The sequence below is a fragment of the Westerdykella ornata genome (assembly GCF_010094085.1).
Source record: "Westerdykella ornata strain CBS 379.55 unplaced genomic scaffold EI97scaffold_6, whole genome shotgun sequence".
Taxonomy (NCBI): domain Eukaryota; kingdom Fungi; phylum Ascomycota; class Dothideomycetes; order Pleosporales; family Sporormiaceae; genus Westerdykella; species Westerdykella ornata.
The window spans coordinates 482,772-508,193 of record NW_022986856.1 but is presented as its reverse complement, the minus strand read 5'-3'; the positions used below and the strand labels follow the sequence as shown (position 1 = coordinate 508,193).

At 53.7% G+C, this 25,422-nt stretch overlaps 10 protein-coding genes across 10 annotated transcripts; 7 read left to right on the top strand and 3 right to left on the bottom strand.

Moving 5' to 3' along the window:
- Nucleotides 1-3,308: 3,308 nt before the first annotated feature.
- On the top strand, nucleotides 3,309-4,770 carry EI97DRAFT_500124 (glycoside hydrolase; the record flags this gene model as incomplete). The annotated part of the gene is made up of 4 exons (XM_033802644.1): nucleotides 3,309-3,373; nucleotides 3,469-3,515; nucleotides 3,571-3,604; nucleotides 3,657-4,770. 4 exons carry the CDS (start codon nucleotides 3,309-3,311, stop codon nucleotides 4,765-4,767), a joined length of 1,257 nt encoding a protein of 418 aa, XP_033655429.1.
- Nucleotides 4,771-5,142: 372 nt separating this feature from the next.
- On the bottom strand, nucleotides 5,143-6,204 carry EI97DRAFT_415609 (glycoside hydrolase family 61 protein-like protein; the record flags this gene model as incomplete). Its single annotated transcript, XM_033796863.1, has 5 exons — nucleotides 5,143-5,222; nucleotides 5,284-5,333; nucleotides 5,397-5,962; nucleotides 6,040-6,048; nucleotides 6,113-6,204. 5 exons carry the CDS (start codon nucleotides 6,202-6,204, stop codon nucleotides 5,184-5,186), a joined length of 756 nt encoding a protein of 251 aa, XP_033655428.1. The 3' UTR covers nucleotides 5,143-5,183.
- Nucleotides 6,205-7,076: 872 nt separating this feature from the next.
- On the top strand, nucleotides 7,077-8,099 carry EI97DRAFT_457125 (acetylxylan esteras-like protein 1 precursor; the record flags this gene model as incomplete). The annotated part of the gene is made up of 4 exons (XM_033800793.1): nucleotides 7,077-7,186; nucleotides 7,237-7,541; nucleotides 7,592-7,996; nucleotides 8,047-8,099. 4 exons carry the CDS (start codon nucleotides 7,077-7,079, stop codon nucleotides 8,097-8,099), a joined length of 873 nt encoding a protein of 290 aa, XP_033655427.1.
- Nucleotides 8,100-9,222: 1,123 nt separating this feature from the next.
- On the top strand, nucleotides 9,223-12,987 carry EI97DRAFT_277007 (uncharacterized protein). Its single transcript, XM_033794326.1, has 2 exons — nucleotides 9,223-11,167; nucleotides 11,219-12,987. Exons 1-2 carry the CDS (start codon nucleotides 9,360-9,362, stop codon nucleotides 12,669-12,671), a joined length of 3,261 nt encoding a protein of 1,086 aa, XP_033655426.1. The 5' UTR covers nucleotides 9,223-9,359; the 3' UTR covers nucleotides 12,672-12,987.
- Nucleotides 12,988-13,956: 969 nt separating this feature from the next.
- Nucleotides 13,957-15,419, bottom strand: EI97DRAFT_277040 (uncharacterized protein). The gene is made up of 2 exons (XM_033794327.1): nucleotides 14,649-15,419; nucleotides 13,957-14,601 (listed from the first exon to the last, which is right to left on the bottom strand). Exons 1-2 carry the CDS (start codon nucleotides 15,121-15,123, stop codon nucleotides 14,168-14,170), a joined length of 909 nt encoding a protein of 302 aa, XP_033655425.1. The 5' UTR covers nucleotides 15,124-15,419; the 3' UTR covers nucleotides 13,957-14,167.
- Nucleotides 15,420-16,115: 696 nt separating this feature from the next.
- On the top strand, nucleotides 16,116-17,318 carry EI97DRAFT_374372 (regulator of G protein signaling superfamily; the record flags this gene model as incomplete). The annotated part of the gene is made up of 3 exons (XM_033795448.1): nucleotides 16,116-16,261; nucleotides 16,313-17,027; nucleotides 17,082-17,318. The coding sequence occupies 3 exons, from the start codon at nucleotides 16,116-16,118 to the stop codon at nucleotides 17,316-17,318; spliced, it is 1,098 nt and encodes a 365-aa protein (XP_033655424.1).
- Nucleotides 17,319-17,772: 454 nt separating this feature from the next.
- EI97DRAFT_431969 (DUF155-domain-containing protein) lies at nucleotides 17,773-20,016 on the top strand. The gene is made up of 3 exons (XM_033798063.1): nucleotides 17,773-17,907; nucleotides 17,963-19,235; nucleotides 19,303-20,016. The coding sequence occupies exons 1-3, from the start codon at nucleotides 17,857-17,859 to the stop codon at nucleotides 19,692-19,694; spliced, it is 1,716 nt and encodes a 571-aa protein (XP_033655423.1). The 5' UTR covers nucleotides 17,773-17,856; the 3' UTR covers nucleotides 19,695-20,016.
- A 303-nt stretch (nucleotides 20,017-20,319) lies between these two features.
- EI97DRAFT_431968 (ubiquitin-conjugating enzyme) lies at nucleotides 20,320-21,648 on the top strand. Its single transcript, XM_033798062.1, has 3 exons — nucleotides 20,320-20,756; nucleotides 20,806-21,135; nucleotides 21,212-21,648. The coding sequence occupies exons 1-3, from the start codon at nucleotides 20,731-20,733 to the stop codon at nucleotides 21,327-21,329; spliced, it is 474 nt and encodes a 157-aa protein (XP_033655422.1). The 5' UTR covers nucleotides 20,320-20,730; the 3' UTR covers nucleotides 21,330-21,648.
- A 1,660-nt stretch (nucleotides 21,649-23,308) lies between these two features.
- On the top strand, nucleotides 23,309-24,343 carry EI97DRAFT_500116 (uncharacterized protein; the record flags this gene model as incomplete). The annotated part of the gene is made up of 4 exons (XM_033802643.1): nucleotides 23,309-23,350; nucleotides 23,414-23,508; nucleotides 23,540-23,634; nucleotides 23,760-24,343. The coding sequence occupies 4 exons, from the start codon at nucleotides 23,309-23,311 to the stop codon at nucleotides 23,915-23,917; spliced, it is 390 nt and encodes a 129-aa protein (XP_033655421.1). The 3' UTR covers nucleotides 23,918-24,343.
- EI97DRAFT_431966 (uncharacterized protein) lies at nucleotides 23,824-24,343 on the bottom strand. The gene has a single exon (XM_033798061.1). It carries the CDS (start codon nucleotides 24,266-24,268, stop codon nucleotides 24,014-24,016), a length of 255 nt encoding a protein of 84 aa, XP_033655420.1. The 5' UTR covers nucleotides 24,269-24,343; the 3' UTR covers nucleotides 23,824-24,013.
- Nucleotides 24,344-25,422: the final 1,079 nt, after the last annotated feature.

Here is a 25,422-nt window from a genome sequence, read left to right as displayed (position 1 = left end):
ATTACTACAATCAGACCCAGGAGCTGGAAAGGAAAATCCAAGATCTTACCGAGAAACAGAAGGCGGCAGGCTCGTCAAGGGGTATTGATGCTGTCCAGGAGGATCTGAAGAAGATTGGCGACGAAACGCGCAATATGAGAGCATCCGCCAACCGTCTTATCGCGGAAAGGGACAAACTACGAAGTACAATCAATGCATTGGAACTTCGGGTGCGCGATATCAACGCCGACCTGCATAGCGCTCAATCGAAACTGAAGGAGAAGCGCGCCTTAAGCGAGCGCATCGATGAGTTGAAGTCACAAAACAATGAGCAGCGGGAAGCGATCCGGAGTATTGACAAGGACCTCCAAGAGCTTGTCCCTGAGATTGAACAAGCCCAGGCAAAGTACGACGACATCAACAGGCGGGGCAACGAACAGGTACAACGCCTACAAGATGAGGCCACCAAGTTGTCAGATACAGTTCGGCAACTTTCTGATGTGGAACAAGACATCAATGCCTATATTGATAGGGGTGGTCCCAATCAACTGGCCAGGGCTCAGAGGGAAATTGAGCACCTCGAAAGCGAAATAGCACGCATCGAACAAGAAATGGTACAAGTTACTAGGGAGCTCAAAAGAATTGAGGACACTGTGCGCGACACGGAAAACACGAAACGCTGTATCGGTGACAACATCAGATATCGGAAGGCCAAGCGATCTCTCCAGACGCTGCAGGCAGAAATCCAGGAGTTGGAAGCACAGAATGCGGAACAAGACAAGGAGCGCTACGAGCGCGAAGGGAAAAGGTGGCAGAACGAATGGTCGAAGCTGAGCACTCAGCGCGCTAGCTTGCACGGAGCCATCAAGTCAAAAGATGACAATCTCAGAGAACTTCTGGAGGAGTGGGAGACTGAGTACAAAGATGCAGCGTACAAATACCGGGAAGCCCACATCAAGGTTGAGACCACGAAGGCTGCTGTGGATGACTTGGGCCGTTATGGAGGCGCTCTGGACAAGGCCATCATGAAATATCACGCCCTGAAGATGGAAGAAATCAACCGCATTATAGAGGATCTCTGGAAACCGGCATATCAGGGCACCGATGTGGACACCATTCGCATTCGCTCTGACAGCGAGGCGGCCAAGGGCAACCGGAACTACAACTATCGCGTAGTCATGGTGAAGCAGGGCGTGGAAATGGATATGCGAGGACGGTGCAGCGCCGGACAAAAAGTCCTAGCCAGCATTGTTATTCGACTTGCTCTCGCCGAGTGCTTTGGTACCAACTGCGGACTAATCGCGCTAGATGAGCCCACAACGAACCTTGATAAACAGAACATTGAGGGGTTGGCGAAAGCTTTGGCCGAGATTATCAACATTCGAAGGAAGCAGGCCAACTTCCAATTGATCGTAATCACGCACGACCCGGCTTTCTTGTCAGCGATGAATTGCCAGGACTATGCAGATGTCTACTGGCGCGTAGGACGGAATGAGGAGCAGAAGTCGGTCATTGAGAGGCAGCATATCTCAGAGGTAGGGTAACTCGGCTTTGGAATGTGCATCCCTGCTGACATTGCACAGGTCGCGTCATAAGCACGGTTTTACGGTGTTTGTGCGGCGTTGGAAACCACACCACAAGCAAGGAAGTACAGGTTTCTCTTTTTCCACATTATAGCGGCACGATCGTATGATCCATTTTCAGTCCAGGCACGATAGGACTGGCGTCAAGACAGGAAGTAGTATGAAATACACAGAAGGCCCTTAATCGAACATATCGGAATGAAGGCGGCTAATGGTGAGCGTGATGCTTGCTGATGGCTCGGTATTCACTGTGTAGGACCTGCTATGTGTGGAGTTCCCGGCATCTGCAGTTGCGCTTGCCTCGTGGTAACCCCCTGGAAAAGGAACGCCACCACCACCTCACCCGCGCCACAACCTTGTCTCAACCTCACCTTCCTTCTTGAGTCGCTCTGTCTTCCCCTTCATCCTCTCACAAGCATGGCTCCATAGCAACCAGTACGCCTCGCCCCTCACCGTCTGACTGAGCACATGCGCAGCCGACCTGACGATATGCATGCTGTGCCTCATATATAGTAGTCTCGCCACCCTACTTTATGTATCTGACAAACCCTCCAATCATCCAGAGGACCCTGACCCCTTCTTCAGTCGGCAAACGACGAGTGAGCAGACCCCGAGAGAAGACCCTTGAAGGTCTCTGCAGGAAGGTTGCATTTGGTTTTCGCCGCCCTCAACATTGTCAACCAGCCCATTTTCGCCCCCATTTGACTGATTCGACATGAGGTAGACGCCAAACCCGGAGAGGTTGTAAGGAGAGTGTGGAAACGAGAGATGGAAAGAGATCACGCACTCTAGGAAGTGGCTAAACATGTGCCGCTACCCATTCACAACTACCAGGCAGAGCGGAATGTACTTGTGAATGAAGCGGATGATCTTCGGCAGAGATGGATCCGGCCGCCCCAGAAGCGTCCAACCAGTTACAACACAAAAAGCGAATTTCCAGGAAAACGGACTGGTAACGCTTCTCGGTTTCCATTGGACGTTTCCCTGGCCGATGCGCTTGGCACATCCATCACCGTCGTTCAACTTCACACCATGCTTCTGTAAGTAAGCATCACCAGCATCAATCTACCCTAGCATCGCGCATGTGGCATTCGGCCCATAGCCGCTATTCCCAGCAGCTGACGCCTCGCACTAGCCATGAACAAACCTTCCGCCAACAAACATGGCTGTTGATCATCATCTACGGTGGAGCTACACAGATAGAGGCACGATGGACGAACGGAGACTGTCATGGACGCAAATCTCCTGGCGCGCTAACACGCCACGGGCGCAGCGTGCACGCCATCTAGCTCTACAAAATTCCAGCTGTGCCTCATTGACTGCTTTCTTTTAAGCTGCATTTTTTCCATTTATCCTCTCCTTGGTCGAGTCTTTACTGGACCCTTCTGTCAAGTCATATCTCGCCGCGTTGGGCTCTCCGTCTGCAAGTCCCATCCCTGACCCCTGAACCTTTTTAATTCAACATCAACAGAACAGTACCCACACACTCTCTCCTTCCCCATTCGTGCCCCCGCCTTCCGGGGCTCCTCTTCCCAGCCTCTAAGCCTTTTCAACGTTGTCGGTGATTTTTGTTCTGGACCAACGCAAGGGGTTAATATCTCAACTTAATTCGCATTCTTTAGCATCGATATTTGCATGCACATGTGCTCTGTTTGCCATTCCGTTTATATTTACATTCCGTTCACGCAAACACTGTAACCGCGTTGCTACTCCATCTATCGCTACAGTCGCCGGCTGTAACGTAAGATGATACTCACACGCCTGCTATCAGGCGTGCTGCTGCTGGGAACTGCGCTCGCGGCGCCCTCGTTGTAAGTTTGTTTCTCACCTCTGGCACCGAGATATGCACATCTTTCGAACAGCGTTTTCAGACTCATTTCCAGCATGCCGAGCTAACTTTCCCCAGAGACAAACGAGGCGTGTCGTTCAACTGGGGCTCTGAGAAGCTCAGAGGTACGCAAGCCATGACCTACTCCCAGCTAGCAAGTGCCCTAACACTCTACCACAGGCGTCAATATCGGTGGCTGGCTAGTCTTGGAGCCGTAAGAACTTCTATTCCTACTTCAGTCCAACGCCTGCTCACTTCTCTCCCAGCTGGATTACACCCTCGCTCTTCGACAATCTCAACCGCGGAGACATCGTCGACGAGTACACGCTCGGTGAGAAGCTAGGCCACGACGCGGCGTTGCAGATCTTGCGCAGACATTGGGACACGTGGGCGACGTGGCACGACTTCAACAAGATCGCTCAGTCTGGCTTCAATGTCGTGCGCATACCGATCGGCTACTGGGCGTACGACACGTTCGGAGCGCCGTACGTGCAGGGAGCCGCTCCATACCTGGACGCTGCAATCGACTGGGCACGTTCCGTGGGACTGAAGATCATCATCGACCTCCACGGCGCGCCAGGCTCGCAGAACGGTTTCGACAACTCGGGCCAGAGGACCGACAACCCGCAATGGACAAGAGGCGACACGGTGAGGCAGACGCTGCAAGTCCTCAAGAAGATCTCGGACAAGTATGCGCGGCCCTCATACCAGGACGTCGTCATCGGCATCCAGCTCCTCAACGAGCCACTCATCGGCAGCGTCGACGAGGGCGCCACCAGGCAATTCTACCGCGACGGCTTCGGCCAGGTGCGCGACGTGTCGGACACGCCCGTGATCCTGCACGACGGCTTCAAGCAGCCGAGGTCGTGGAACGGGTTCCTCACGCCCCAGGACGGAAACGCCCAAAACGTCGTCATCGACCACCACGAGTACCAGGTCTTCTCCAACGAGGGGGTCGCCAGGCAACCCTGGCAGCACCGGCAGCAAGTGTGCAATAACGCCGACTCGTACAGCGGCGCCGACAAGTGGACTTTTGTCGGCGAGTGGACGGGTGCAATGACGGACTGCGCAAAGTATCTCAACGGCTTTGGCCGCGGGGCCCGCTACGACGGCACGTTCCCGGGCAGCTCGAAGGTTGGGGACTGCGGGTGGCTGAGGGATTTGAGCCAGTGGCCGCAGTGGTACCGGGACGATACGAGGGGGTACATCGAGGCGCAACTGGATGCGTTTGAGAAGAAGACGCAAGGGTGGGTGTGGTGGAATTTCAAGACCGAGCAGGCGCCGGAGTGGGATGCGTTTCGGTTGATTGATGCGGGCATTTTCCCGCAGCCGTTGACGAGTAGGAAGTTTGGGCCCGTTTGCACGAATCTGGGATAGGGGGTGTGGAGGTGGTTGGGGGTTTGGGTGAAAGGGGTGAGGAGGTGGGAGTGAGGATGGGAGGCATGCTTCTCCTTCTCCTTCTCCTTCTCCTTCTCCTTCTCCTTCTTTTTCTTTCCCTCTTACCTATTTAGATGAAAGACTATTTATATCTATTAGTATTCGATAGTATATCTCCGCCTGTTGGACCAAGTCAGTGTATGCTTACCGTGATCAGTGAGCCGCGAAAAGCTGTTCAGGAACGCACTGCGTTCTATCCGACTCCATACCACACCGTCGAGTATCCTGGAATAGATATAGAGCACACGTGTCACTAGAGAAAGAAAGCCTGCATGCGGCCATGAAGGCATGAAGAATCTCATTTCCCAATGATCGATTCTTTGGACAACACACGCGATTCAAAACCTCAATCCATCTCAACCAGTCCAAACCGGCGGCCCGGGAATCTTATACTCCTATCACAAAACCGTCAGCCAGCCGAGTCAAGATGAAAACCCAAGACAAGGTACAACATACCGTCTTACTACCCGTCTCCGGATCATACGGATTCATATTGATCTCTGGTTCTGTCCAGCATCAGCGCCCCATTCCCTCTCTCCCCACCACCACATTGTCAAAGGATAACTCACGGTCCATACTCCACACACCAGGAATCTTAGCCATGTATTCCTTCCCCGGAAAAGCGTTCCCCTGCCCCGTAACCCTCACCTGAAGACATTCCGGATAGAATTGAGGCCTATGCTCACTATGCAAACTCACAATCTCATGTCTAATGAGATACGCGCCCGGCCGCAACGACTCGGGCACCCGCTCCGTCCACACGCTCGGACTGCCATCCCACCGACTAAACTCCTTCTGGAACCACGAGCCCGTCAGGATATCCCCCTCGAGCAAGCCCTTTTCGCCAATCTTGAACCAATCCGCGTTTGAGGCGACGGGGTCGAAGGTCGCGCAATCGTCGTTTGTGCAGTGCGTCATCCATGCGATCATAGGGCCGACAGTGTGCACCCACGTGTTGTACATGGCGGAGATGTTAGAGCCGGCGGGGAACGGGATGGAGGCGCGGGCGGGGGTGCCGGGGAAGTTGCAGGCGAGGGAGTGGTTGGTGGTTTCGAAGATGGGCTCGTTGGTGATCCATTTGCGTTGGGGGATGGTGGGGTCTGTGTCTTGCCAGGAGCCGGCGTAGGGGTCGTAGCTGGGAAGCGGACGGGGCAGTGTTAGAGAAGGGTTGGGAACGAGAGAGAAGAGAGGAGAGAGGAGAGGAGGACGCACCCTGGGTACCTGGATGTTTTGTTAGGTCAGAAGAATTGAGGGGATATGTGGGATTTTGGAGGAGTGAGGTTACCAGATGTCTCCAACTGTGTAGTTTGCAGCACCGCCGTGGGCAGAGGCTTGCTGAGTGAGAAAGCCTACGGTGGCTGCGAGTAGGCGCCACATGTCTCGCCTTTTTTGATGTCCAGTATCGGACCTGGACAAGTCAGTGGGCTCAACCTTCCAATTGCAAGTAACTGGGTGTCGAGGAGATAGTGGCCTTATTTTCCTCTGAAGCTAAGGAAACACAGGCACCCCTTTACCGGAATCCAAAAGCAGGCGTCACCCGTTCGATGTGTTCAGTGATAGTTAGGTCTCCGCAATCTGGTGACGGTCCAGACGAAGGGACTGCGTCTACCGGAGAGTTCTCCACAAGCGCGGGAATCGTAAATGATGGCCACGAGATCCTCCACTAAGAGTACCTTTCGACCGAAGAGTACCGAATATGAGATCGGCTTATGATCCGGGGATTAAAGTGGCGGTAGTGAACCTGTAATTTGGGAAACATAGTATTAGGCATTGTGCGTAGGGTTTGGGCTTGAGCCCCCGGGAAGCGGAGGTTTGACAGGAAACTCGCAATAAAGACATTGGAATTGTGGCAGTCGAATCAATGACAGACAATCCGTTGGCTCTTACATTTGTACTGTCAAATATTAAAAAAGCCATGTGGGGAGCGCATGGAGGATCAGCATGGAGAATGACTGGGGTATGTGCCATCAATATCAACCTCCATCCGTAAATGCTTGGTTGAAAAGCTTGATTACGCATCCCTGCCGTTTAGCCTAATGCAGTCAACCTCTTTACTGCAGAGTCCTTATTCGTATCCTCTATGGTGCCTCATGAATGGTTGTGGACTATTCGCTGATCAAATCTTCCACCTATGAGAGGAGACCCACTCGCCAATGGACTTTACACCAGCGAATAAATATGATGTGGTGAAGAACAAAGGAAAGATGTTTCCTGATGGCATACCGGACTGTTCGTTAGTTGCCTCAAATATGATGTTCCATAACCTTGTTACCGTGTTGATGCTGGGTTCAGCGGCTTTTGCTGCGCAGTTGACGCAGGTACCAAACTATGGAGGCAATGCACGTGCAAAGCCACAGATGTAAGCGTGATACTCCCCATCTATCCTACCATGTGCTAATGGCTGTCCAGGTGGGTGTATAAGCCAGACAACTTGAAGAGCGATGCACTCGTCGTGGCGATCCACTCTTGCCAGTCGTCTGCGCAGAAATACTTCCAGAATGCAAAGATCCCATGGAAGCAAGGCTCGGATAGGAAGGGATATATCACTGTGTGGCCGAGTTCGACGACGGAATGCTGGGATGTGTCCAGCAAAGCCTCGCTATCCCATGACGGCGGTGGAGACTCGAATGCCATTGCAAACATGATCAAGTACGCGATTGCACAATACAAGATCGATCCTGGGAGAGTGTTTGTTACGGGCGGGTCGTCGGGAGGTAGGTCCCTATGACGATGGGAAGGGAGATGGAAATGTTGACAAATCAAGCGATGATGAGCAACGTCCTTGCGGCGACATATCCAGACCTGATCACTGCCGTCTCGCTCTACTCGGGCGTGCCGGCCGGCTGCTTCGTTTCGTCCAGCGGCCAGGTTGCTGCTTGGAACAACACATGCTCGGGCGGACAGAGCACAGCTACCGCTCAGAAGTGGGGCGATGTTGTCCGATCAATGTATCCGGGATATAATGGCACCCGGCCTCGGATGCAGTTCTGGCACGGTTCGACGGATAGCACACTCTCGCCGAATAACTACCGCGAGACGGTTAAGCAATGGACCAACGTTTTCGGAGTGAGCGAGACGCCCACTTCGTCCAAGCCTGATACGCCTGAGAGGAACTACCGCACGGATGACTTTGGGCCGAATGTGCAGGGCATTTGGGCGCAGGGTGTTGGTAAGTGGATTCCTTCCGCTGCAATTGTAGCTCGCTGAGACGGGCTCCAGGCCATTCCGTTCCCTCGCATTTGGACCAGTCGGAGGCTTGGTTCGGGTTGTAAGTATGGACAAGGAAATAAAAAAATCCTAGCACATGGAGGAGTGAGCAGACTCTTCGATGACAGGAGGGTTTGGTGGTGCAAGCTTCATGCTCCATTGGCATGGAAGTAGCCTCCGGAGTCCTAGAGGCGGATCTAGGATGAGACATGGTCAACAAAGAATGCCAGAATGTCGTTGCATGCGAGTTTGGAAGGGTCTTGATTGTGTGATAGCTAACAGCAAAATGAGTGCTTTGACGCGTGACGCGGCACAGGTAAAAAAGAGGCGAAGATGCGCGATGTCACGTGCATAAGGAACGATGAGGGGATGGATCATTTTCCATGATTTCGGCATGTCCTCACCACGAGTTATTACCTGAGGATATTGATTGCAGTAGCTGTACTGCTCTGTGGAACCATAGACCAGTTCGGCGTTGGGAGTATGGCCCCACGAAGGTCACCATCCGAGGCGGGGTTAAGTGTTTGTGCTGCCCAAGTCGTGTACGTGGAAGTGAGATTTATTTGTTTGCCATCAGTGTCTCGCAGGACATGATTAGCAAAGGACAAACAAGGTAGCCAGTCTGCGAAGGACTTATGAACGGGAGAGAGAGAGGCGGAGGAAGCTGGAGGTGGAGGAGGAGGGAGTGCAGGCGGGAGTTGCCGGACGGGTGCCAAGTCAGGGCGGGCTTTAAGCGAGCCGCTTCAGACCGTTCTGGGCCATTGCAGCTTGGCGGAGAGGGCCTGGCCAGAGACCAGCGGAGCTAGCAGCGCTCGGCGAACGGGTGATGGATTAGGACAACATCTCGATCGACACTCCTCTCGTCCCTGAAACTCTCGATCGGACGGGTATACAGCCCTTCCGCTGCCCTCGCTGCAAAAAAACCCTTTCAACCTTCCAAAAGAGCACACGCTCGTCCTCTCTTTGCGCATAGATTGCTTTCCTCCAACCCTTAATTCCGTCCACCGTAATCACCCTGCAGCCCTCGCTACTAGCCTGCCTCGTCGACATCTCTCACAACTCTCTCCTCCATCGATTTGCGCCGCCCTCACACTCTGTCCTCGCTTCGTGTCTTGGGGCATCCCCAGCACCCCACTGCGGTATGGGACGTGGACAACGTCACCTTCTCCTCGACTTCTGGTCGCTGGCCGCCTCGCTCAACCGCCTCAGTGCCGTGGCCATCCCCCGTTAGCGACCCCGACGTCCTGCGACTCGAACATCGCTCGTTTCTCGACCCTCTATATCTGTCTTCGCCGCGGCCACTGACGCTCTAGCGCTGCTCAGTTATGGTCAAAATGCGCATCCCCATCCGCGAACAGTTGGCCTTGCTCGTTTTGCTAGCCTCAATGATTGGTCTCGCCATTGTGGCCATAGCAACATGGGTATCAAATCATAACTTCGTCCTCTCAATTCGAGCCTCGCGCCTCTCTCTCACTGCGACCCTCAAGGCTGCCCAGCTCTCTTCAAACATGCTCCTGATGCAATCCACTGTGAGGGGTCTCAGTACGCGCCTTTCCATCCAGGCGGCTCTAAAGCGGTACTACGAGGGGAATAATACCGAACAAAACTGGTCTAGGAGCTTTGATGATTTGCAAACCGTCTTCGCAAGTGCTGGAGCTGGCTATCTCGTCATCCAAGCCCGCATCTATCCGCAAGATCCATCACGAGGTCCCGTCGTCAGCTCTACCTCCGACGTACACAAATCCGTCCCTCTGCCCTACACCACCCCTGACGGACAGATAGCAACCCTGGGCGACTCCAACTATGGCTTCATTCCCGACTTGTATCCAAACCTCACTGTCTCTTCCGCACCCCTTAACGCAACCGCCAACATTACTACTGGAGTCTGGCAAGGAAGAACAGTCAACGTAGATCATCCCCTTCTCTGTGGACCTTATTTCATCAATGATACCTTTAGTCTGCTGTCCATCACCATGCCCATTATAAACAACACCTCCAGCATCGAGACCCTCGGATGGGTCACGGCGGTTCTTGATGCCCATCTCATTGCCGACGTGGTGAATTCTGGGGAGGGATTACACAACACAGGCCTTACCATGCTCTTTGGCCCAGACAACCAATTCAACTCTTTTCCCGAGGGTTACCTGTACACCTCTCCGAACCCCCAACCACCGCACAGCGCCGATGTCAGGTTGGTTCTCCCTCCGACTCGTCGAAATGATCCGGCAGCGAGACACGATTCTTATGGCTTTGCTCAAAACGCACGGCCACTCGACTGGAACCAATATCCGGCTGTCAAAGAAGGCTTCACCAGGTCGACCGGAGAGACGAACAACTCCGGAAGTCTCATCCACACCCACAACGAAGAGGGCCAAAACGTTGCAGTGGGCTATGCAAATATCCGTTCAGACATGGTCCATTGGATTCTAGTGGTTGAGCAACAGCATGGGGAGGTGTGGGCGCCCATCAATCACCTTCGAAACATCATCATAGCTTGCGTTTTTGGGACTCTCGGCGCAATGCTCTTGATAGCCTTCCCCGTAGCGCACTATTCCAGCAGGCCTATCAGGAGATTACGCGATGCCACCAGAAAGACTGTGGCCCCGCACGTGTTTGAAGACGACAGTGTCAGTTCCCAGCATGACGGTGACGACCACGATGCTGCATTGGCCCGTAAAGAAGGCTTTCTCGACAGCATCATACACTATCGCCGAAATCGCAAAGCGAGCAAAGCCGAAAAGCGGGAGGAGGAGCGGAGACGCCAGTTCCGCATCCCGAGCAAAGTGAAAGATCGCAAACATTTCATCCATGACGAACTGACCGACCTCACCAAAACCTTCAACGAGATGACTGATGAGCTGATGATGCAGTATGAGAGATTGGAGGAAAGAGTCCAGCAACGAACTGCTGAACTAGAGCAAAGTAAGAAGGCCGCAGAGGCTGCCAACGAAAGCAAGACTCTGTTCATTGCCAATATCTCTCATGAACTGAAGACGCCCCTCAACGGTATCCTAGGCATGTGCGCCGTTTGTATGTCTGAAGATGATCCTGTCAAGATAAAGCGATCCCTCGGAATCATTTACAAGAGTGGTGATTTGCTGCTAAACTTACTCACCGATCTCTTGACTTTCAGGTAAGCCATGCACACTCCTGAGAGATACGCATTCCCCTAACTCCATTCTAGTAAAAACCAAGTACCTGGTCAATCCTTGAGTCTGGATGAGAAAGAGTTTCGACTCAGGGACGTGAGCACCCAGGTCGCTGCCATCTTCGATCGACAGGCTAAGGAAGGTGAAATTGATCTGCGGATCAAATACGAAGGCCCCTATGAGGCCAACGCAGATGAGAACGGCAGGCTGATAGGAGAAGGAGACCTAGGACCGTACGGACTTGGCCGACTGAAAGACATGGTTCTTTACGGAGATCAACACCGAATCCTCCAGGTCGTCATCAATCTGGTCTCTAATAGTCTCAAGTTCACACCGCCTGGCGGTTCAGTGACTGTCACCATCCGTTGTGTCGGCGAAGCTATCCCGCCCAATAGTCGCAAAGCCTCGTTGCAGTCCAGGCAAAGCTCCACGCGTAACTCCAAACACCGGATCAGGAACTCAATATCAGAGGTAGGCTCCGCCACTGTTTCCTCTCCCAGTCATTTCGGGACGGCCAATGTAATCAACGCATACGATAAGTATGGAGCGTACTCCCACATTTTCGCTCAGGAAAGGGCGCCAACACCCCCACCCGGCAGGTGGTTGTCTTTCGAGTTTGAGGTCGAGGATACCGGTCCGGGGATCCCTGAGAATCTCCATGACAAGATTTTTGAACCTTTTGTTCAAGGCGACTTGGGCCTGAGTAAGAAGTATGGTGGTACGGGTCTAGGACTGAGTATCTGCTCACAACTTGCCGGTTTGATGAAAGGGACGATCCACTTGAAGAGTGAAGTCGGACACGGAAGTGTCTTCACCATGTCCATCCCGCTCAGGCACCTCGCTAGCCGGGCCGACAGCACCGCGAGTTCAAGCAACGTTAACATACTCGGGGAAGCAAACCCACCTCTCAGCCGGCCTAGCTCATTTGACGAGACAAGGCATCGACGAATGAGTGATGATGCGCTCTCGGGACAGTCGATCCATTCCACCTTGAGCAATCCTCTTCCGGCGACTACTGTCAGCGGGCCCGTAGCATTTGAGACAGATTCAAAACCTCGCCTGATTGGCCTGAGCCAGCCCTTCTTCGCCTCGACGACTCCCCTAGAGTCACCAAACTCCCAATCGGCAGCCATGCAACGAGTTGAAGCAGAGGCAACGAAGCGCGGCGACAAAATTAAGGTCTTGGTCGCCGAAGACAATAAGACCAACCAAGAAGTCGTTTTACGTATGCTGAAACTTGAAGATGTGTACGATGTTACTGTTGCCAAAGACGGCCAGGAGGCGGTCGACAAGGTCAAGGAGAGTATGGAGCACCACAGCCCTTACAATCTCATTTTCATGGACGTTCAAATGCCGAACCTGGATGGTCTTCAGTCTACGCGGTTGATCCGGCAATCGGGGTTCTCGGCTCCTATCGTCGCACTTACTGCAGTGAGTGTTATACCTCCGAACAACACGAACATCACTGATGATCATACAGTATTCTGAGGACAGCAACATTCGCGAGTGCTATGACTCCGGAATGGATTTCTTCTTGTCCAAGCCGATTCGGCGACCCGCGTTGAAGCACGTTCTTAAGACCTATTGTGCGCCTATACCAGAGGAAGATGCAGAGGCCCCGACTGCGGCTCCAACAGAAGCTTCCTCTTCGGTAGCGGACATTCAGGCTCCGCTCGCCCCGTCTGCGCAACCGCAGGCTGCGGAGGCAACTGCGCCCGTAGCTACTCCACCCTCTCCAGCGAAAGGCTCGCCTTCGATTTCTCCTTTGGCCCGGCCGGAACAGTAATCAGCCATCATACCTTTACCGCGATTGCTCGGTTTATCAAGACGTTACCCTGCGTAGGATACCCTTGTGATGGCGCCACGTCTCTTCTTATCGTTTTCGTTAGCGCTTTGCCTCTGAAGCGTTATGTTTCCTTGATTCTTTGGATCCGGCAATTCCCAACTTGGATCCTGGCTTTTCTGGTTCTACTACAGCAGCGAGCATGGCGCCCAGGCATATTTGATCTTCGCTTTTTTATCCCTTGGAATGGTCCAGTACCCACGGGCATTGGCACATTGGCGTTGGCTTCACGGGGAAAGCTAACCTGGCGTTGTCTCTGAGATGTCTGTTTTAAGGTTACGCATATATCAAGGGTCGATTTTGTTTCCTGTTTTCTAGATACCATGTCATAAAAGCATAGCGGGTTTGTTGGGTACGTGGATGTGGATCCATGAGTAATCTAGGCATGGGCAGTACTTCATCCCCTTCAGCATTCTTTAGTACAACTGAAAGCAATGCAAAGCACATCTTGCTTCAAACTCAGCAACACAATTCTTAGCAGTGCTACCTGACCTGGTGCTGCCAGATGGACAAACGTTAACGGGTTCTCTAGCTGCCCCTACAAACCGGGTGGATGATGCCAAGGCCGGCACGGATTTACTTCTCAGCGCCGAAGGCAGAAAACTCCCAGCTCCCCACCTGAGCTCCTCTTTTCTTCTCTCAACGGCCCGCCTCACCAATGCTGCGTTTCTTTGCTTCCAGACAGACGCTGCGCCTCCGTGCACAGTTGTCCCGATCATGCAAATGAGAAATTCGGAGTAATCTTCACTTTATCTTCACCGCCATCTTGCCTCTTCGGCGAGCTCTGGCGCCACTGCCCGTGAGGGCCTGGCGTGACTCACGTCTGCATTCGGCATCAGAAAGTCCAGGGCGCTTCATGAAGCAATGGTACTCCTTGCGAGTGTCTGAGCTGAGGGGAGTTGTTCCCTATGGGAGTCGGTGCGAAGATTGTGTGCTTCCTCTCAAGAGGGAGCGACATCATAGTGCAATACGCAGCGTGCTTGACCTCCAGTAGCTTTTCCTCTCTCCATTCTTGGGGGGTAGAGGGTGAAAGAGGGAAGGGTATCATTCGATTCCGATTACTCTGGTGAGGCGGGCCGTTCAACCTTTTTGTTTTTGCAGGTGAGTGCATACTGGGCTATGGAAAGGGCAAAGGATACTGCTAATGAAATGGATTGCGGAAGAGTTTCTTGCCTGCTGAGATGAGGCCGTTGGAAGTGGGTTCTTCGGCGTTGTTGCTGGGTTGGTTCGCTTTGTCCTCGGGTTCCCTCGCGCTCTCAGATTCGCTCGCCTTCTCAGATTCCCTTGGCCTGTCGTTGGGCTTCCTCGCATACATGATATCCGTCCGCATGGTCAGTTTCGTCCCTTTCACGACGTCTTCGCCGGAATGGATAAGGCAACGCTGCTGGAAAAGGAGGACCCTGCCGACCTTCGGTTCCACTTTCAGGTCTTTATCACAGTGACTGTGGAAAACGGTCGCCCCACCCTCTAGAGGCTCTGCACCGTCCTTGCCAGCGCCGTCATTTAGATAAAGATGGAGGGTGAAATAGGATCGTTCGAACCCGTCTTCAGTCTGATATTGCCCGTCTCCGTGCGCTACGCTCGTCAATCGTCGCTTTCCATTGAACTGGGGAACGACTTACGTTTAAAATACTCGCCACCCACATACTTGAGGAACCTCGCCCTCTCATTCAGTCTCGTCATCGCCCATACCTCACCTCTACTCGCCGGCCCCATTCCCGTAATATTAGCCCAGTTAACCAGTCGCTCGAGCTCCGGCACCGCCCCCTCAACCCTAGCCCACAACCTCCTCATCAGGTCCCTATCATCCACAATCACCCGTCCGCACTTCCGAATATCCTCCCTCATCCGCTGCGACCCATTCCACGAGTTGATCATGGCGCGCTCCCACCTTCCGTCGACGCTGGCATCGACGGCGGACACGAGGGTGTTGCATTCTTCTTCTGAGAGCACGCCGTCGAGGACAACGGCATAGTAGTCTTCGTATTCGCGGAGACCGGCGGCTTTGAAGTCAATGGTCTCTTTGGTGACTTTTGGGCCTGGGGTGCGGAGGAAATCCGCGGGAAGTTCAATAGAGGCGGGGTTGGTGTCGGACATGCTGCTGAGGACGATCTGAGTGTCTGATTAAGGATCTTCTGGTGGGGAGTATGATTAACTGGACCACTGGGGCTCAGGTTTATTTATGAGTTCTCGGTGCCTAAGGGGGCCTTGCTTTTGCTGGTGCCTACAGCTGAACGTTGGTTTTGATATCGTGCGTTGCTGTGCTGTTGGGGCCGAAATATATGCAATACACTTCTCCTAACCCTATATCTGTGGAAATTCCATTCGAACGTCTCATCTGTTAAAAGACTGCTGCATTTATCGACGGTGGAGGTGGTAGCTGTGCCGCACAATCACGTGATTTTCCACACCTTCCCCGTTTCAGCCAGCCAAGCTGGGCCCAATCGCAGCGACCGGGTGCCTGAATGCCCTGACAATTCCAAGTTTGCGAACTCTGACCACCCAGCATCCTGCTGATGACACCGGACAAAGACGACATAAGGCCCAGGTTATTCCCTCCCTCGCTACTGTCACCGCAAGAGCGGTTCTTTCGCTAGATACTAGCGGAAGCTACAGGACTGTCCATCAGCCTGCTCGCTAACGCCCCGCATACTTCCTTGTGGATGTTTTGGGTCGCTCTCACGCCAACCTCAGCCACCCGCTGCCAGAAACCCACTCGTCGCGCCAAGACTGGGGGGTTCGTTTCCTGGCCTCACCGCGACTGACGAGCAAACGAGTGAGACTGCTTCAACTTCAACGTCTTCTTCTCGTCGCTCGCTTCGATATCTTTGATTTCGACGTCGCTCGCTCATCGGATCTTGATTTGCAGGAGGATTGAGGAACAGGGACACCGAAGGCTGAAAGTATTGCGCTGCGGATCGGGAGCTGAAGGACACCATTCACTGGAGGACAGCGCATCACGACAATTGGAGTCTGCTCAGGAGGACTGGCTACCTTGGACACCCGCGTAGAGGAGTCGGCAACATCGGCGCAACGCTTCAGGAGACCTGCGGCACAGTGCTGCACCGACTGTCACCATGGGAGATTCAATGCCCCCACGAGAACCTGGGCAGAGGCACCGCTTTCCAAATCTGTCCGAGGTGCTGAGCCGCCAGACTGTGGCCCCTCTGGATCTGTTCTCCTTCTACATCTACATGCGTGATCAGCAGCGCTCCGTCGACTACCTGGATTTCTGGTAAGTGTGTGGGAGGATATTGGGAACCAGGTTTCCAAGCTTACGGTATAGGCTCGACGTATCCCAGCACCTCCAACTTTGCCGACTCTATGTACGCCGTCTACATCGTTCCGTCATTGAAGACACCCCCGAGATGGAGAAGAACAGCAAGCAATCCTCCTTCTTCCCAGAAGGTGCGGGCGAGGGGCCATCGGGAGAGAAGGGCAATGTGTCGGACCAGAGACTCTCCGCGTTCCTTCGGTCGGATCATGGGAGTCGGCAGCACTCCCCGCATAATAGCCAGGATGACTATTCCCATCACTCGACGCCTGGTCACGAGCGTCCGCCACGCCCTAGCTTCATGACGATGGATACCAGTTCACCAGGAGAGGATTCGAGCTCGCCGGGCCAGAACTCGTCTGGGGATAATGTCCCTAAGAGGGAGGATCTGAGGGCGTCTGCGGAGAAGATTCTGTATACCTATCTTCTTCCGGGATCCGAGCGAGAGATTATCATTCCGCAAAGCATTCTCCATGAGGTACAGGATGCCATCGAAGGCCCCGAGCAGAGGAGCGATCCGGAATTGTTTGACGCCGCCAAAGACTATGTTTTCCAAGCCATGGAGCGCGACGCCTTTCCTGGATTCCTGCAGAGCAAGGGTCTCGGCAACCTCGTGCCGCAGAGCATGATGATCCGCCTTATCGTCGGCTTGATCAGTTTCTTCGCGGCTATGTGGGCTTCTTTCATTCTTATCTTCCTCAACAAATCAAGGGCTACAAGGTGCTGGGTATGTTCACATTGCAAAGTCTTAATCTGCACGTCAGCGAACTAACGTCCACAGCTCATCCTCCCCTTCACGATCGCGCTTTACTTCATCTTCACTCATCAATACATGCTTGACCCGATCCTGGCGCTCATTGGCCTCAGCGAGTACACACTCATGGATTTTTATCGCATCCGGGAGCCGTTTGTGAGGAAGACGCTGAATAAACGGTCTTTGGTGATGTTGGCGGGCTTTCTCCTCGTGGATGCAGCTGTGTGCTGTCTGTTCATCTTTGTGCCGGGGAAGAGACTTTGACCGGTGATTGGGGCTCCACTCGGATTTTCTTTTCTCTATTGTCTAATACCCATCTGTTCTTTTATTCCATTTCTAGGAGCCGGTTGCGGTAATGAAGGGCTGGAGCGCAAGTGGAATCCGCCGAATCCTGAAAATGAGAGCGCTAACGGATGGAGTGTTATGGTGCTTCTGACCAGCGCTTTTCCTGTCATTTGGGTCCTCCTTGTCGTTCTGGCGAGACGCTCGTCCTTTGTTTTCATAGCATGGTGTTTGGGTTGCTAGCATCAGGTAGTGTATTCCCGTGGGCCGTATTCGGGCGGCTTCAGTTTCCGTATTAGAGGCATTCAACCGGCTAAAACATAGGAGCTTTCCAAATCTCGTTTTGTGATTTACACTGTTCTGGTGGTGATGGCAGAATAAACCCAACGGCTTTGCCAAGCAATGACGTCCACGCATCGTCGCTCTCGCGTTCGAACTTCGGACTGTGAACGCTCTTGACCGCAGCCACAACGAGGTCAATTGTGAGCTCTGCTCACCGGGTATACTGACTCCAGTAACAATGTCAACCTCAGGAAAAGGTGTGAAGGGCAAACGGGGCCCAACGGTGTTGGTAAATCGTATACTCCTATACCTCCGAGCCAACAATTCTCATTATAGATCTCCAGATGACGGATAGTCGAGACGCTCGCCCCGGCGCCCGCCCATCAATACCTCGCCCCAACGCCAAATTAATCTCCGTAGACAACATCCTCCAATACGCCTCGGACATCCCCTCCCAGCAGCGCCGCGGACCCCCAGGTGCCCGCCCCTCGAACCACACCCGCACACCCAGCGGGCGGCATCCGCTCGAGCCCAAGCTGTCCGGTCGTCTGGCACCACAGTATATACCGACGCGGACGAGCAAGTTGAGCGAGAAGTTAGTCCTGCTTCCGGAAACGGAGGGCGGCGTGGAAGATGAGAAGGGCGAGTTTGACGAAGAGGAGGAGCGGGGCCCACCTAAAGACGAGGAACTCGCTAGGCGCACGGCGAAAGGCGGGTTGAAAGATAAGAGCTACGCGGAGCGGTTGCCCAAGCCGCAGCGAGCGGAGAAGCTGTCGCGCGTGACGGCGTACTGCACGGCGCAGGCGTACAAGATGAAGAGTACGGCCGAGTTTGTCAAGACGCAGCATGGGGCGCGGACGAAGCTGTATGATGATTGTTTGTATACGGCGTACCATTTACCGCTTTTGCCGGGCATGGATGGGTATAGGGTGCGGAGTAGTCCTGCGCTGAAGAGTCCGGGGGGAAAGACGATGCTGGATGAGGAGATTGAGAGGAATGAGTTGATTGAGTATCATGAGGGGTATTTTGAGGATGAGGGAGAGTACGGCGTTAGAGGTCAGGACGAAGAGTCTCCTCTTGGGAGCCCGAACGATAGACGAAAAGGAGGGCAGCAGTCACGAATGGATTCTTCGGAGCTGGCGCATCCGGCGCCTAGGATTGCGCCTAATGCGCTGAGCTTTGGAGAGATGTTTGTGTTCTCGTACGGGGTGGTTGTGTTTTGGAATTTCACGGAGAGGCAGGAGAAGGATATCCTTGCGGATTTGACGTTTTCGACGTCGGCGACGGGAGTCAGTCTTGCGACCAGGCCGCTCAACGAAGCGGATTTTGAGACGGAGGAATTCCATTTCGAGTACAATGCGGAGATTCCGCGGCCGAGGGTGTACAACGATATGATTACTTTGAAGAGCGGGGATCATATGATTAAGCTTGCGATGAGCCATGCGATTGCTCAGAGCACCAAGTTGAGTCTGTTCGAAGAGAGGATGAATCGCACCATGGCTCGAGCGAAGTATATCCCGACGAGGTTGGCGTTGACGGGGAAGTTGGGCATGGGGAGGAGTGAGGTGGTCAGGATGGTGGGGCAGTTGTATACGAGTAGGGTGGAGGTGAATCTCTGTGAGTTATCCGTTTTCCTCACTTCTGGGGTTGGAGTAAAGACTAGTTTTGCTGATTCGTATCGCAGCGTCCAACATGCTCGACACTCCCAACTTCTTCTGGGATGCAGAACCCACCCTCCACCCGCTTTACACGGCTATCCGTGAGTACCTCGAAATCCAGCCGCGTATCCAGGTCCTCAACGAGCGGTGCAAAGTGTTCCTCGACCTCGGCGAGATCCTGAGCGACTCCATTGCAGACAAGAAAATGACGAGGATTACCTGGATCATCATCATCCTGATTATGTTTTCGTTGTTGGTGACGTGTTTGGAGGTGTTGCTCCGGTTCGCGATTCTTCATGGGAAGGGGAAGGTGCTTGGGGGTGGGGCGGGAGTGGTGGCGATTCCTGGACCTGGGTTGTTGGTTGCGAGGGCAGTGGTTGGGGGTGTGAGGGCTTTGGGGAGGGTCGTGGGGAGGTGAGAGGTGATGGAGTGGGCGGAGGGGATGAATGGACGTGGAGAATGGGAAGGGTTCGGGAATACATTCACATGGCAGGGGTCTTTGGGCTTGCATAGCGTGGCGTTTGGGGGGGAATGTTCAGGAATTCTTCTGCTGAAGTATCATTGTCTCGGGAGCGCTGGTGGGGTGGCATTATCTCTATTCAAGGGGACTATGGACGGTCCCCAGGGGTGCTAATCCTCCGGTCTAACATTCTTCGTATCAGTGGACACCTTTCATTCTTCCTTAGTTCCTACAGTAGGAGCTGTGCATTCGACATTGATGGATCAAGCCAACGAGCGTGTTCAGTTTGTGTTCGAGGAGCTGTGATCGAAGTGTATTGTAGGCAATCGCCTTTCTACAACAAAAATGAAACAAGACGCATCACTGAGCCCAGAAGTCATGTATCGACCGCGAGCTGTGCGGTGCGGTCCACCCGTCTTCGAATATTCGGACGCAGCTCTGGCAATTGTATCAGAAAGTTGATCGCCCGGGTCCCTGGACCCTGACGATCGTGGCGGCCGCGTTAACGCGCCACGTGCACGGGCCGCTGAGGCGTTACCCGTTCCCACGGGCTGGCGACCCACCTTGTGTAAACATAAACACTACACGACAGGATAACGATATCGTTCCATTTTCTGCGACTGCGACTGCTCTGGGCTTGACGATCTTGATTCATATTGACTAGCGAAGGCTAAGGAGCCTTTTCTGCAGTCTTCCAAAGCGAGGTCGTGGCTGTGGATCTGCTGCTTCATCCCGTTTTGCGAGCTTCTCGAGGGTTTTCCTCTCGCTGCTTCGATTCTTTCGGCCTTCTTCAGTTCGCGAGACGTGACGGGCGGAAGGTCTAGTTGGATCGCTTCTTCCCGCGTTACACGATAGCTTGCGACCATTACCGCTTCACGCCTCTTTCGCTCTTTCAGGCAGTGCTTTCGTGCAGGCGCAGCAAGAGTACGCAACACAGTACAGCACATCCAACCCAGGACTCCACGCTACGAGCCTCCCTACCCCCACAGTCAACATGGCTAGCAACACTGTAGCTCAGCGGTACGTCTTCCCCTCCCCTCACACTCCTTCTAGCTAACACCCTCCCCAGCCTCCAGAAGGAACTCATGGACCTCCTCACTCACCCCACGCCCGGCATCTCGGCCTTCCCCTCCGACTCGAACCTCTCGCTCTGGACCGCCACCATCACCGGCCCCGCCGATACGCCCTACGACGGCCTCGTCTTCAAGCTCAGCATGGAGTTCAGCCCCGAGTATCCGTACAAGGCCCCCACGGTGCTGTTCCGCACGCCCATCTACCACCCGAACGTGGATTTCTCGGGGAGGATCTGTCTGGATATCCTGAAGGATAGGTGGAGTGCGGTGATTAGTGTGGGGAGTGTGCTGTTGAGTTTGCAGAGTCTGCTGGGGGAGCCGAATAAGTGAGTTTTCGACATATCTTTTCGGGTGTTCATCTCCCAGGGGAAAAACGCGATTGCTGACTTTTCCGGTGGTTAGTGCGTCGCCGCTCAACGGTCAGGCGGCAGAGCTCTGGGACAAGGATCCGGCCGAGTTCAAGAGGCTGGTGCTGGCGAGGCACAAGACGCCCGAGGAGCTGGACGCGGCGGGTCTCTAGAAGTGGCGGTATCTGGTCATCTCTGGAGCTTCTGTCATCGCAGTTGAGGGACAGGAGGGTCAGATGAATTGAGAGGCTACGCAAGGGCATGACGAGCATGGTGATGAAATGGAATATCTGAGAATGGGAGTCAGACGGCGGTGTCAACCTCTTGTCTGCCTGGTCTACCCAGAAGGAAGCCGTTTTTGTGCATTCGGTGGCGTCTGAGCATCTGCGCACGTCTGGATTCGAGGGAGGATTTGCATTGGGCGGTGTGGGTTTTTCTCATCGGAACGGCGTAGAGTTGGTGTGTGGGCAAAATATATTTATTCCTTTTCCTACTGCCTTGACTTTGGAGGCGTGGATAGGCGTAGCCTATTTTCCATTCCCGATTGTGCAACTAAACTCGACATTACCACGCCCGTGCTTGGGGATTTTCGTGCAGGGGCCTCTGCCGTTGTTTGTCCAGGCTGCTGAATCTAGCTATTGGATGGATCTGTTGTGGTATTCTAGGCAGACTCGAACGGATTGGATTGGATTGGATTGGATTGATTGGAACCAGACAGATAAGAGGAAGTCATGATTACACTGTACGTCCGCCATTAGCCGCAGATACCGTCAGTGTACATACACAGTACAGTCAGTGTAGTGTCTGTGCATATTCCTTCCAAGGTTCCTTCCTTCTTTCTTCTCTTTTTTTGCTCTCCTCTTGTTCTGTAGCTATGGGATGGGTTTTCACTTTAGTAGACAGTGGGCTACACAAATCTAGCTAGCTATTCAGATGGAGTACTGTATTTTCTCAATCGGCTGCAGAGTCGTCCCCGACTTTGAGGGGGTCGAGGCAGGCAGGCGGTGAGCATGTCCGCTCTTCTGCCATCTGAGCCAAAAATAGAGCCGTACGGTTCTCACCCACCCCTGCACATAGATGTCGATATTTTTCCCGGATGCGGAGTGTGGTGCAGGTACTGTGGTATATGTATGCATCTCTGTATGCCTCATGTATGTAGGCTTGTATGTATGCACGCCTGTATGTAATGGAGGGGTAGGGTGGGAACAAATATGATTGCGGTCGTTAGGATGGGATGGGTGGTACCAGGAACCTGCAAAGGAAGGAATGGAATTCTCCATTTGTGGTGAGGGATGGAAAGGGCGATGCAGGCCGTTCCTCCTACCGGTGGGAATATAATATGAATGCGGAGTGCGGTGAAATTTTCCTTCTCATCGATATGGCGCGGAAAAAAATGAAACACCTAGGTACTCCGTATAGGATGCGAGACAAACCGGAGATTTCCCAATCTCCTGCCCGGCGAAGAAAATCTCCAGTCTGCGTCATGTCGAGTTGGGGGAAGCACTCTCCAATCTCTGCATCTGATGCGCAGTCAGTCAGTGTGGGAGGGTGGGTGACGACAACTCCTCATCTCGTCGAAATTGATGAGCGTCCTTACAACAAATACAAGTAATGTGATGATGGTTTCCCTCTGTTCCGGTTTCCGAAATGAAGTCAGGAACATTCTCATCTGAGGCGAAGATCCGAAACGTCGGAAGCGAAAGGGAAGGGGAAATAAAATAATGGAAGGGGGGAACGACGGGCCTGGCAAGGGAAAGCAATATCGCAGGTGCTATAGATAAAAGCCGTCGGAAGGTGCGGGTTCTAGTTTATTAGTAGGCACCTAGGTATTACTGTGCAGTGATTGGAAATCTGGGGTTGAGCAGCCTCGCCGAGGGGAAAGCGCCCGCGAGGAGGGGTTAGTACCTGTGTACTTAATACATTTAGTGTGTCCAGTGCATGCTGGTGGTTGGGTTCAGATTTGGGCGGGTTGCGGGGGAGGCGTGAGGGAGATGCGAAGCAATAAATCGAGGATATATCGAGTATATGTCAGGGCCGCCAGAAGCGGGATGCAAGACCGTTGGCTGCAGAGAACATTTTTCTCGAGCAGGGCATGAGCATGGGCGAACCGTGAGGCCGTTTTCTGTTCTCCTCCTCTTTCTCTCATTCCATCATGTCTCCGAGACACAGATTGCGAATTCGGACAGTAGCAATCGTACGTTTTGGTGGGCCCGGGCTCTCACATGGCAACTAGACTAGACTCGGTGCGACGCTCTAGTCAGCTTGGGAGTTGTTAAATGCCCTACCACTAATTAATAAATGCCCTACTACTAACTTACTACCTTCGCGCCGCCGCAACGCACTTGCTGCAAGGTAAATTTTAAGGTATTAAGAAGTAGAATAGATATTTCGAAGCTGCTCTTTCTAACGTAGTTAAAATTTTAAGAGGTTATTTCCTAAATTTTAGAGCTAGGAGGGTTAAAAGTTACAGAAGAGAGGGTAAATGTTTATGTTCCTTGCCAAGGATGCCGAGCGCTTAGTTAAGGCAGGGGCTGCAGCCACTTAGAGGCTGTTCCCGACCGCGCAGGTGACTTAGTGGTAGGGCATCTATTAATTAGTGGTAGGTCATTTAACATCTCCCAGTCAGCTTTCCTCGCCCAAGCGGGAACCATTGCCCGCATCAGCACCACCACCACCACCACCACCACCACCACATTGTTTTGGTGGGCTCCTCTGTGCAACCGGTGCTAGCACGAGAGGAGACGGCCAGGTGATCGGGTGACTATGCTCAGCGTTCTGGGTGGTGGTACAATGCGAGATGGTACTTCATCTATGTACCCCGCGAAGGGTGCCCGACGGGGACCAGGGACAAACAAGGTCAACAACGGCTGTATTTAATATGGCCAGGTACGGGGTCCGGGGGGTGAGGTGGGTGAGTTGCAGTTCCAAAAGCCGGGGTGATAGGCAGATGAGGAGGGGGAGATGGGCGACGTGGGCCGAAATCGAGAGATGCCTTGACAGCGTGAGCGTGGTTTTTGTACATCACTCTTGTGATGAATATTGAGATGGGATGAGGGGGAGAGTGGGAATGCGAACAAACGACGGGAGGATGAGGGTTGCCGTGGTGGCGCATGCAGGTCAGCGTTCGGTTTCTGGAGCGGGAGCCAGGGACGGCCTGGACTGGCAGCACGAGCAACTCGATCTGGAGAGGGCGGATGCAGGTTTCGTTACTCGATGCTTAGCAGCGTAACGAGCGCATCCTCACGGCCGGATCATGGTGTGTTGCCTGTTTCCCTTTCGTTCGATTTCTACTGCTGCTGCTGTTGCTGTTGCTGTTATGTTTGCATTGTGAGTGATTCAATCGAGGGGTGGGGGTTGGGATGGGCTGCCGCGTGGGAGTTGCAGGGGCTGTGGGGGCATACACGATAATCCCATTGAGAGTGAGTAAACCAACCATCCGGCCACATGACAGAGCAGCTACGAAAGGAGCAAGCCTCTGTTCCATAGCATCCATCTCCTCCGTGTTGTCCATGATGCGGTCGCTATGGGATATGAGATTATGGGATCGGCGGTTTCCCTCCTCCCACGGTTTCCCTCCTCCCACGGTGTGCCTGTCCTCCCTGGCGGATGGAGGTTCCGCTGCGGGGAATGAGCCAGGAATAGCCCAGGATATCCCGATACGGGTTAGTTGTGGCTGAAGCTGTGGCGCAGATGGCGTTCCCTGTCGATCGGGGCGAGGCGTCTGCCCTGGTGGAGAGGAGAATCAGGGCGTGGGCGTGGGAGAGAGAGAAGTTCGGAGAGAGACAACCACATCAGATGAACCACGCCGCCGCCCTGCGTTCTCTTCTTCCGAGTCCAGGACGGGCTGCGGCAGTCCCGTCTGCCAGCCATCTCCTGTATCGAGGGCGGGGTGCGTGCCAGCCGGCGCCCAACAGAGGCACAGCCAGCCCGGGTTCCAGAATGAGGAGCAGGAGCAGCAGCCCGCTCCGGGCCCAGCAAAAGCAGCCCTGCCACGCCCCCCATCCACCATCCGCCGCCTTCTCTGTCGCGCTCTCTCTCTCGTCATCAACGATCCATTACACAGCGTGATCCCTGGTTTGGGGGGACTGAGGTCCTCCGCTCCTCGAGCCACGTCGGGTCCGTCAGCAGTCGCCAAAAGGGCGCTGCTCACTGCTTAACAAAAAGGGCTTCCATGTGCACAGTAACAGGTGGAATGAGGAGCAATTGCTCTCGCACCGTTGCACCCGACCGGTGCACAGTAATCACTGCAATGGCTGCAATCGCTGC

What these genes read in the sequence shown, in the direction of transcription:
- EI97DRAFT_277007 (XM_033794326.1), top strand. Translation starts at nt 9,360, where the DNA reads ATGGTCAAAATGCGCATCCCCATCCGCGAACAGTTGGCCTTGCTCGTT. An exon ending in ACCGATCTCTTGACTTTCAG is followed by an intron (nt 11,168 to 11,218) that starts GTAAGCCATGCA and finishes ACTCCATTCTAG; the next exon opens with TAAAAACCAAGTACCTGGTC.
- EI97DRAFT_277040 (XM_033794327.1), bottom strand. Translation starts at nt 15,123, where the DNA reads ATGTCCGACACCAACCCCGCCTCTATTGAACTTCCCGCGGATTTCCTC. An exon ending in GGGTGGCGAGTATTTTAAAC is followed by an intron (nt 14,602 to 14,648) that starts GTAAGTCGTTCC and finishes TGACGAGCGTAG; the next exon opens with CGCACGGAGACGGGCAATAT.
- EI97DRAFT_431969 (XM_033798063.1), top strand. Translation starts at nt 17,857, where the DNA reads ATGTCAACCTCAGGAAAAGGTGTGAAGGGCAAACGGGGCCCAACGGTG. An exon ending in AACGGGGCCCAACGGTGTTG is followed by an intron (nt 17,908 to 17,962) that starts GTAAATCGTATA and finishes ATAGATCTCCAG; the next exon opens with ATGACGGATAGTCGAGACGC. An exon ending in TAGGGTGGAGGTGAATCTCT is followed by an intron (nt 19,236 to 19,302) that starts GTGAGTTATCCG and finishes TTCGTATCGCAG; the next exon opens with CGTCCAACATGCTCGACACT.
- EI97DRAFT_431968 (XM_033798062.1), top strand. Translation starts at nt 20,731, where the DNA reads ATGGCTAGCAACACTGTAGCTCAGCG. An exon ending in AGCAACACTGTAGCTCAGCG is followed by an intron (nt 20,757 to 20,805) that starts GTACGTCTTCCC and finishes CACCCTCCCCAG; the next exon opens with CCTCCAGAAGGAACTCATGG. An exon ending in CTGCTGGGGGAGCCGAATAA is followed by an intron (nt 21,136 to 21,211) that starts GTGAGTTTTCGA and finishes TCCGGTGGTTAG; the next exon opens with TGCGTCGCCGCTCAACGGTC.
- EI97DRAFT_431966 (XM_033798061.1), bottom strand. Translation starts at nt 24,268, where the DNA reads ATGCGCCACCACGGCAACCCTCATCCTCCCGTCGTTTGTTCGCATTCC.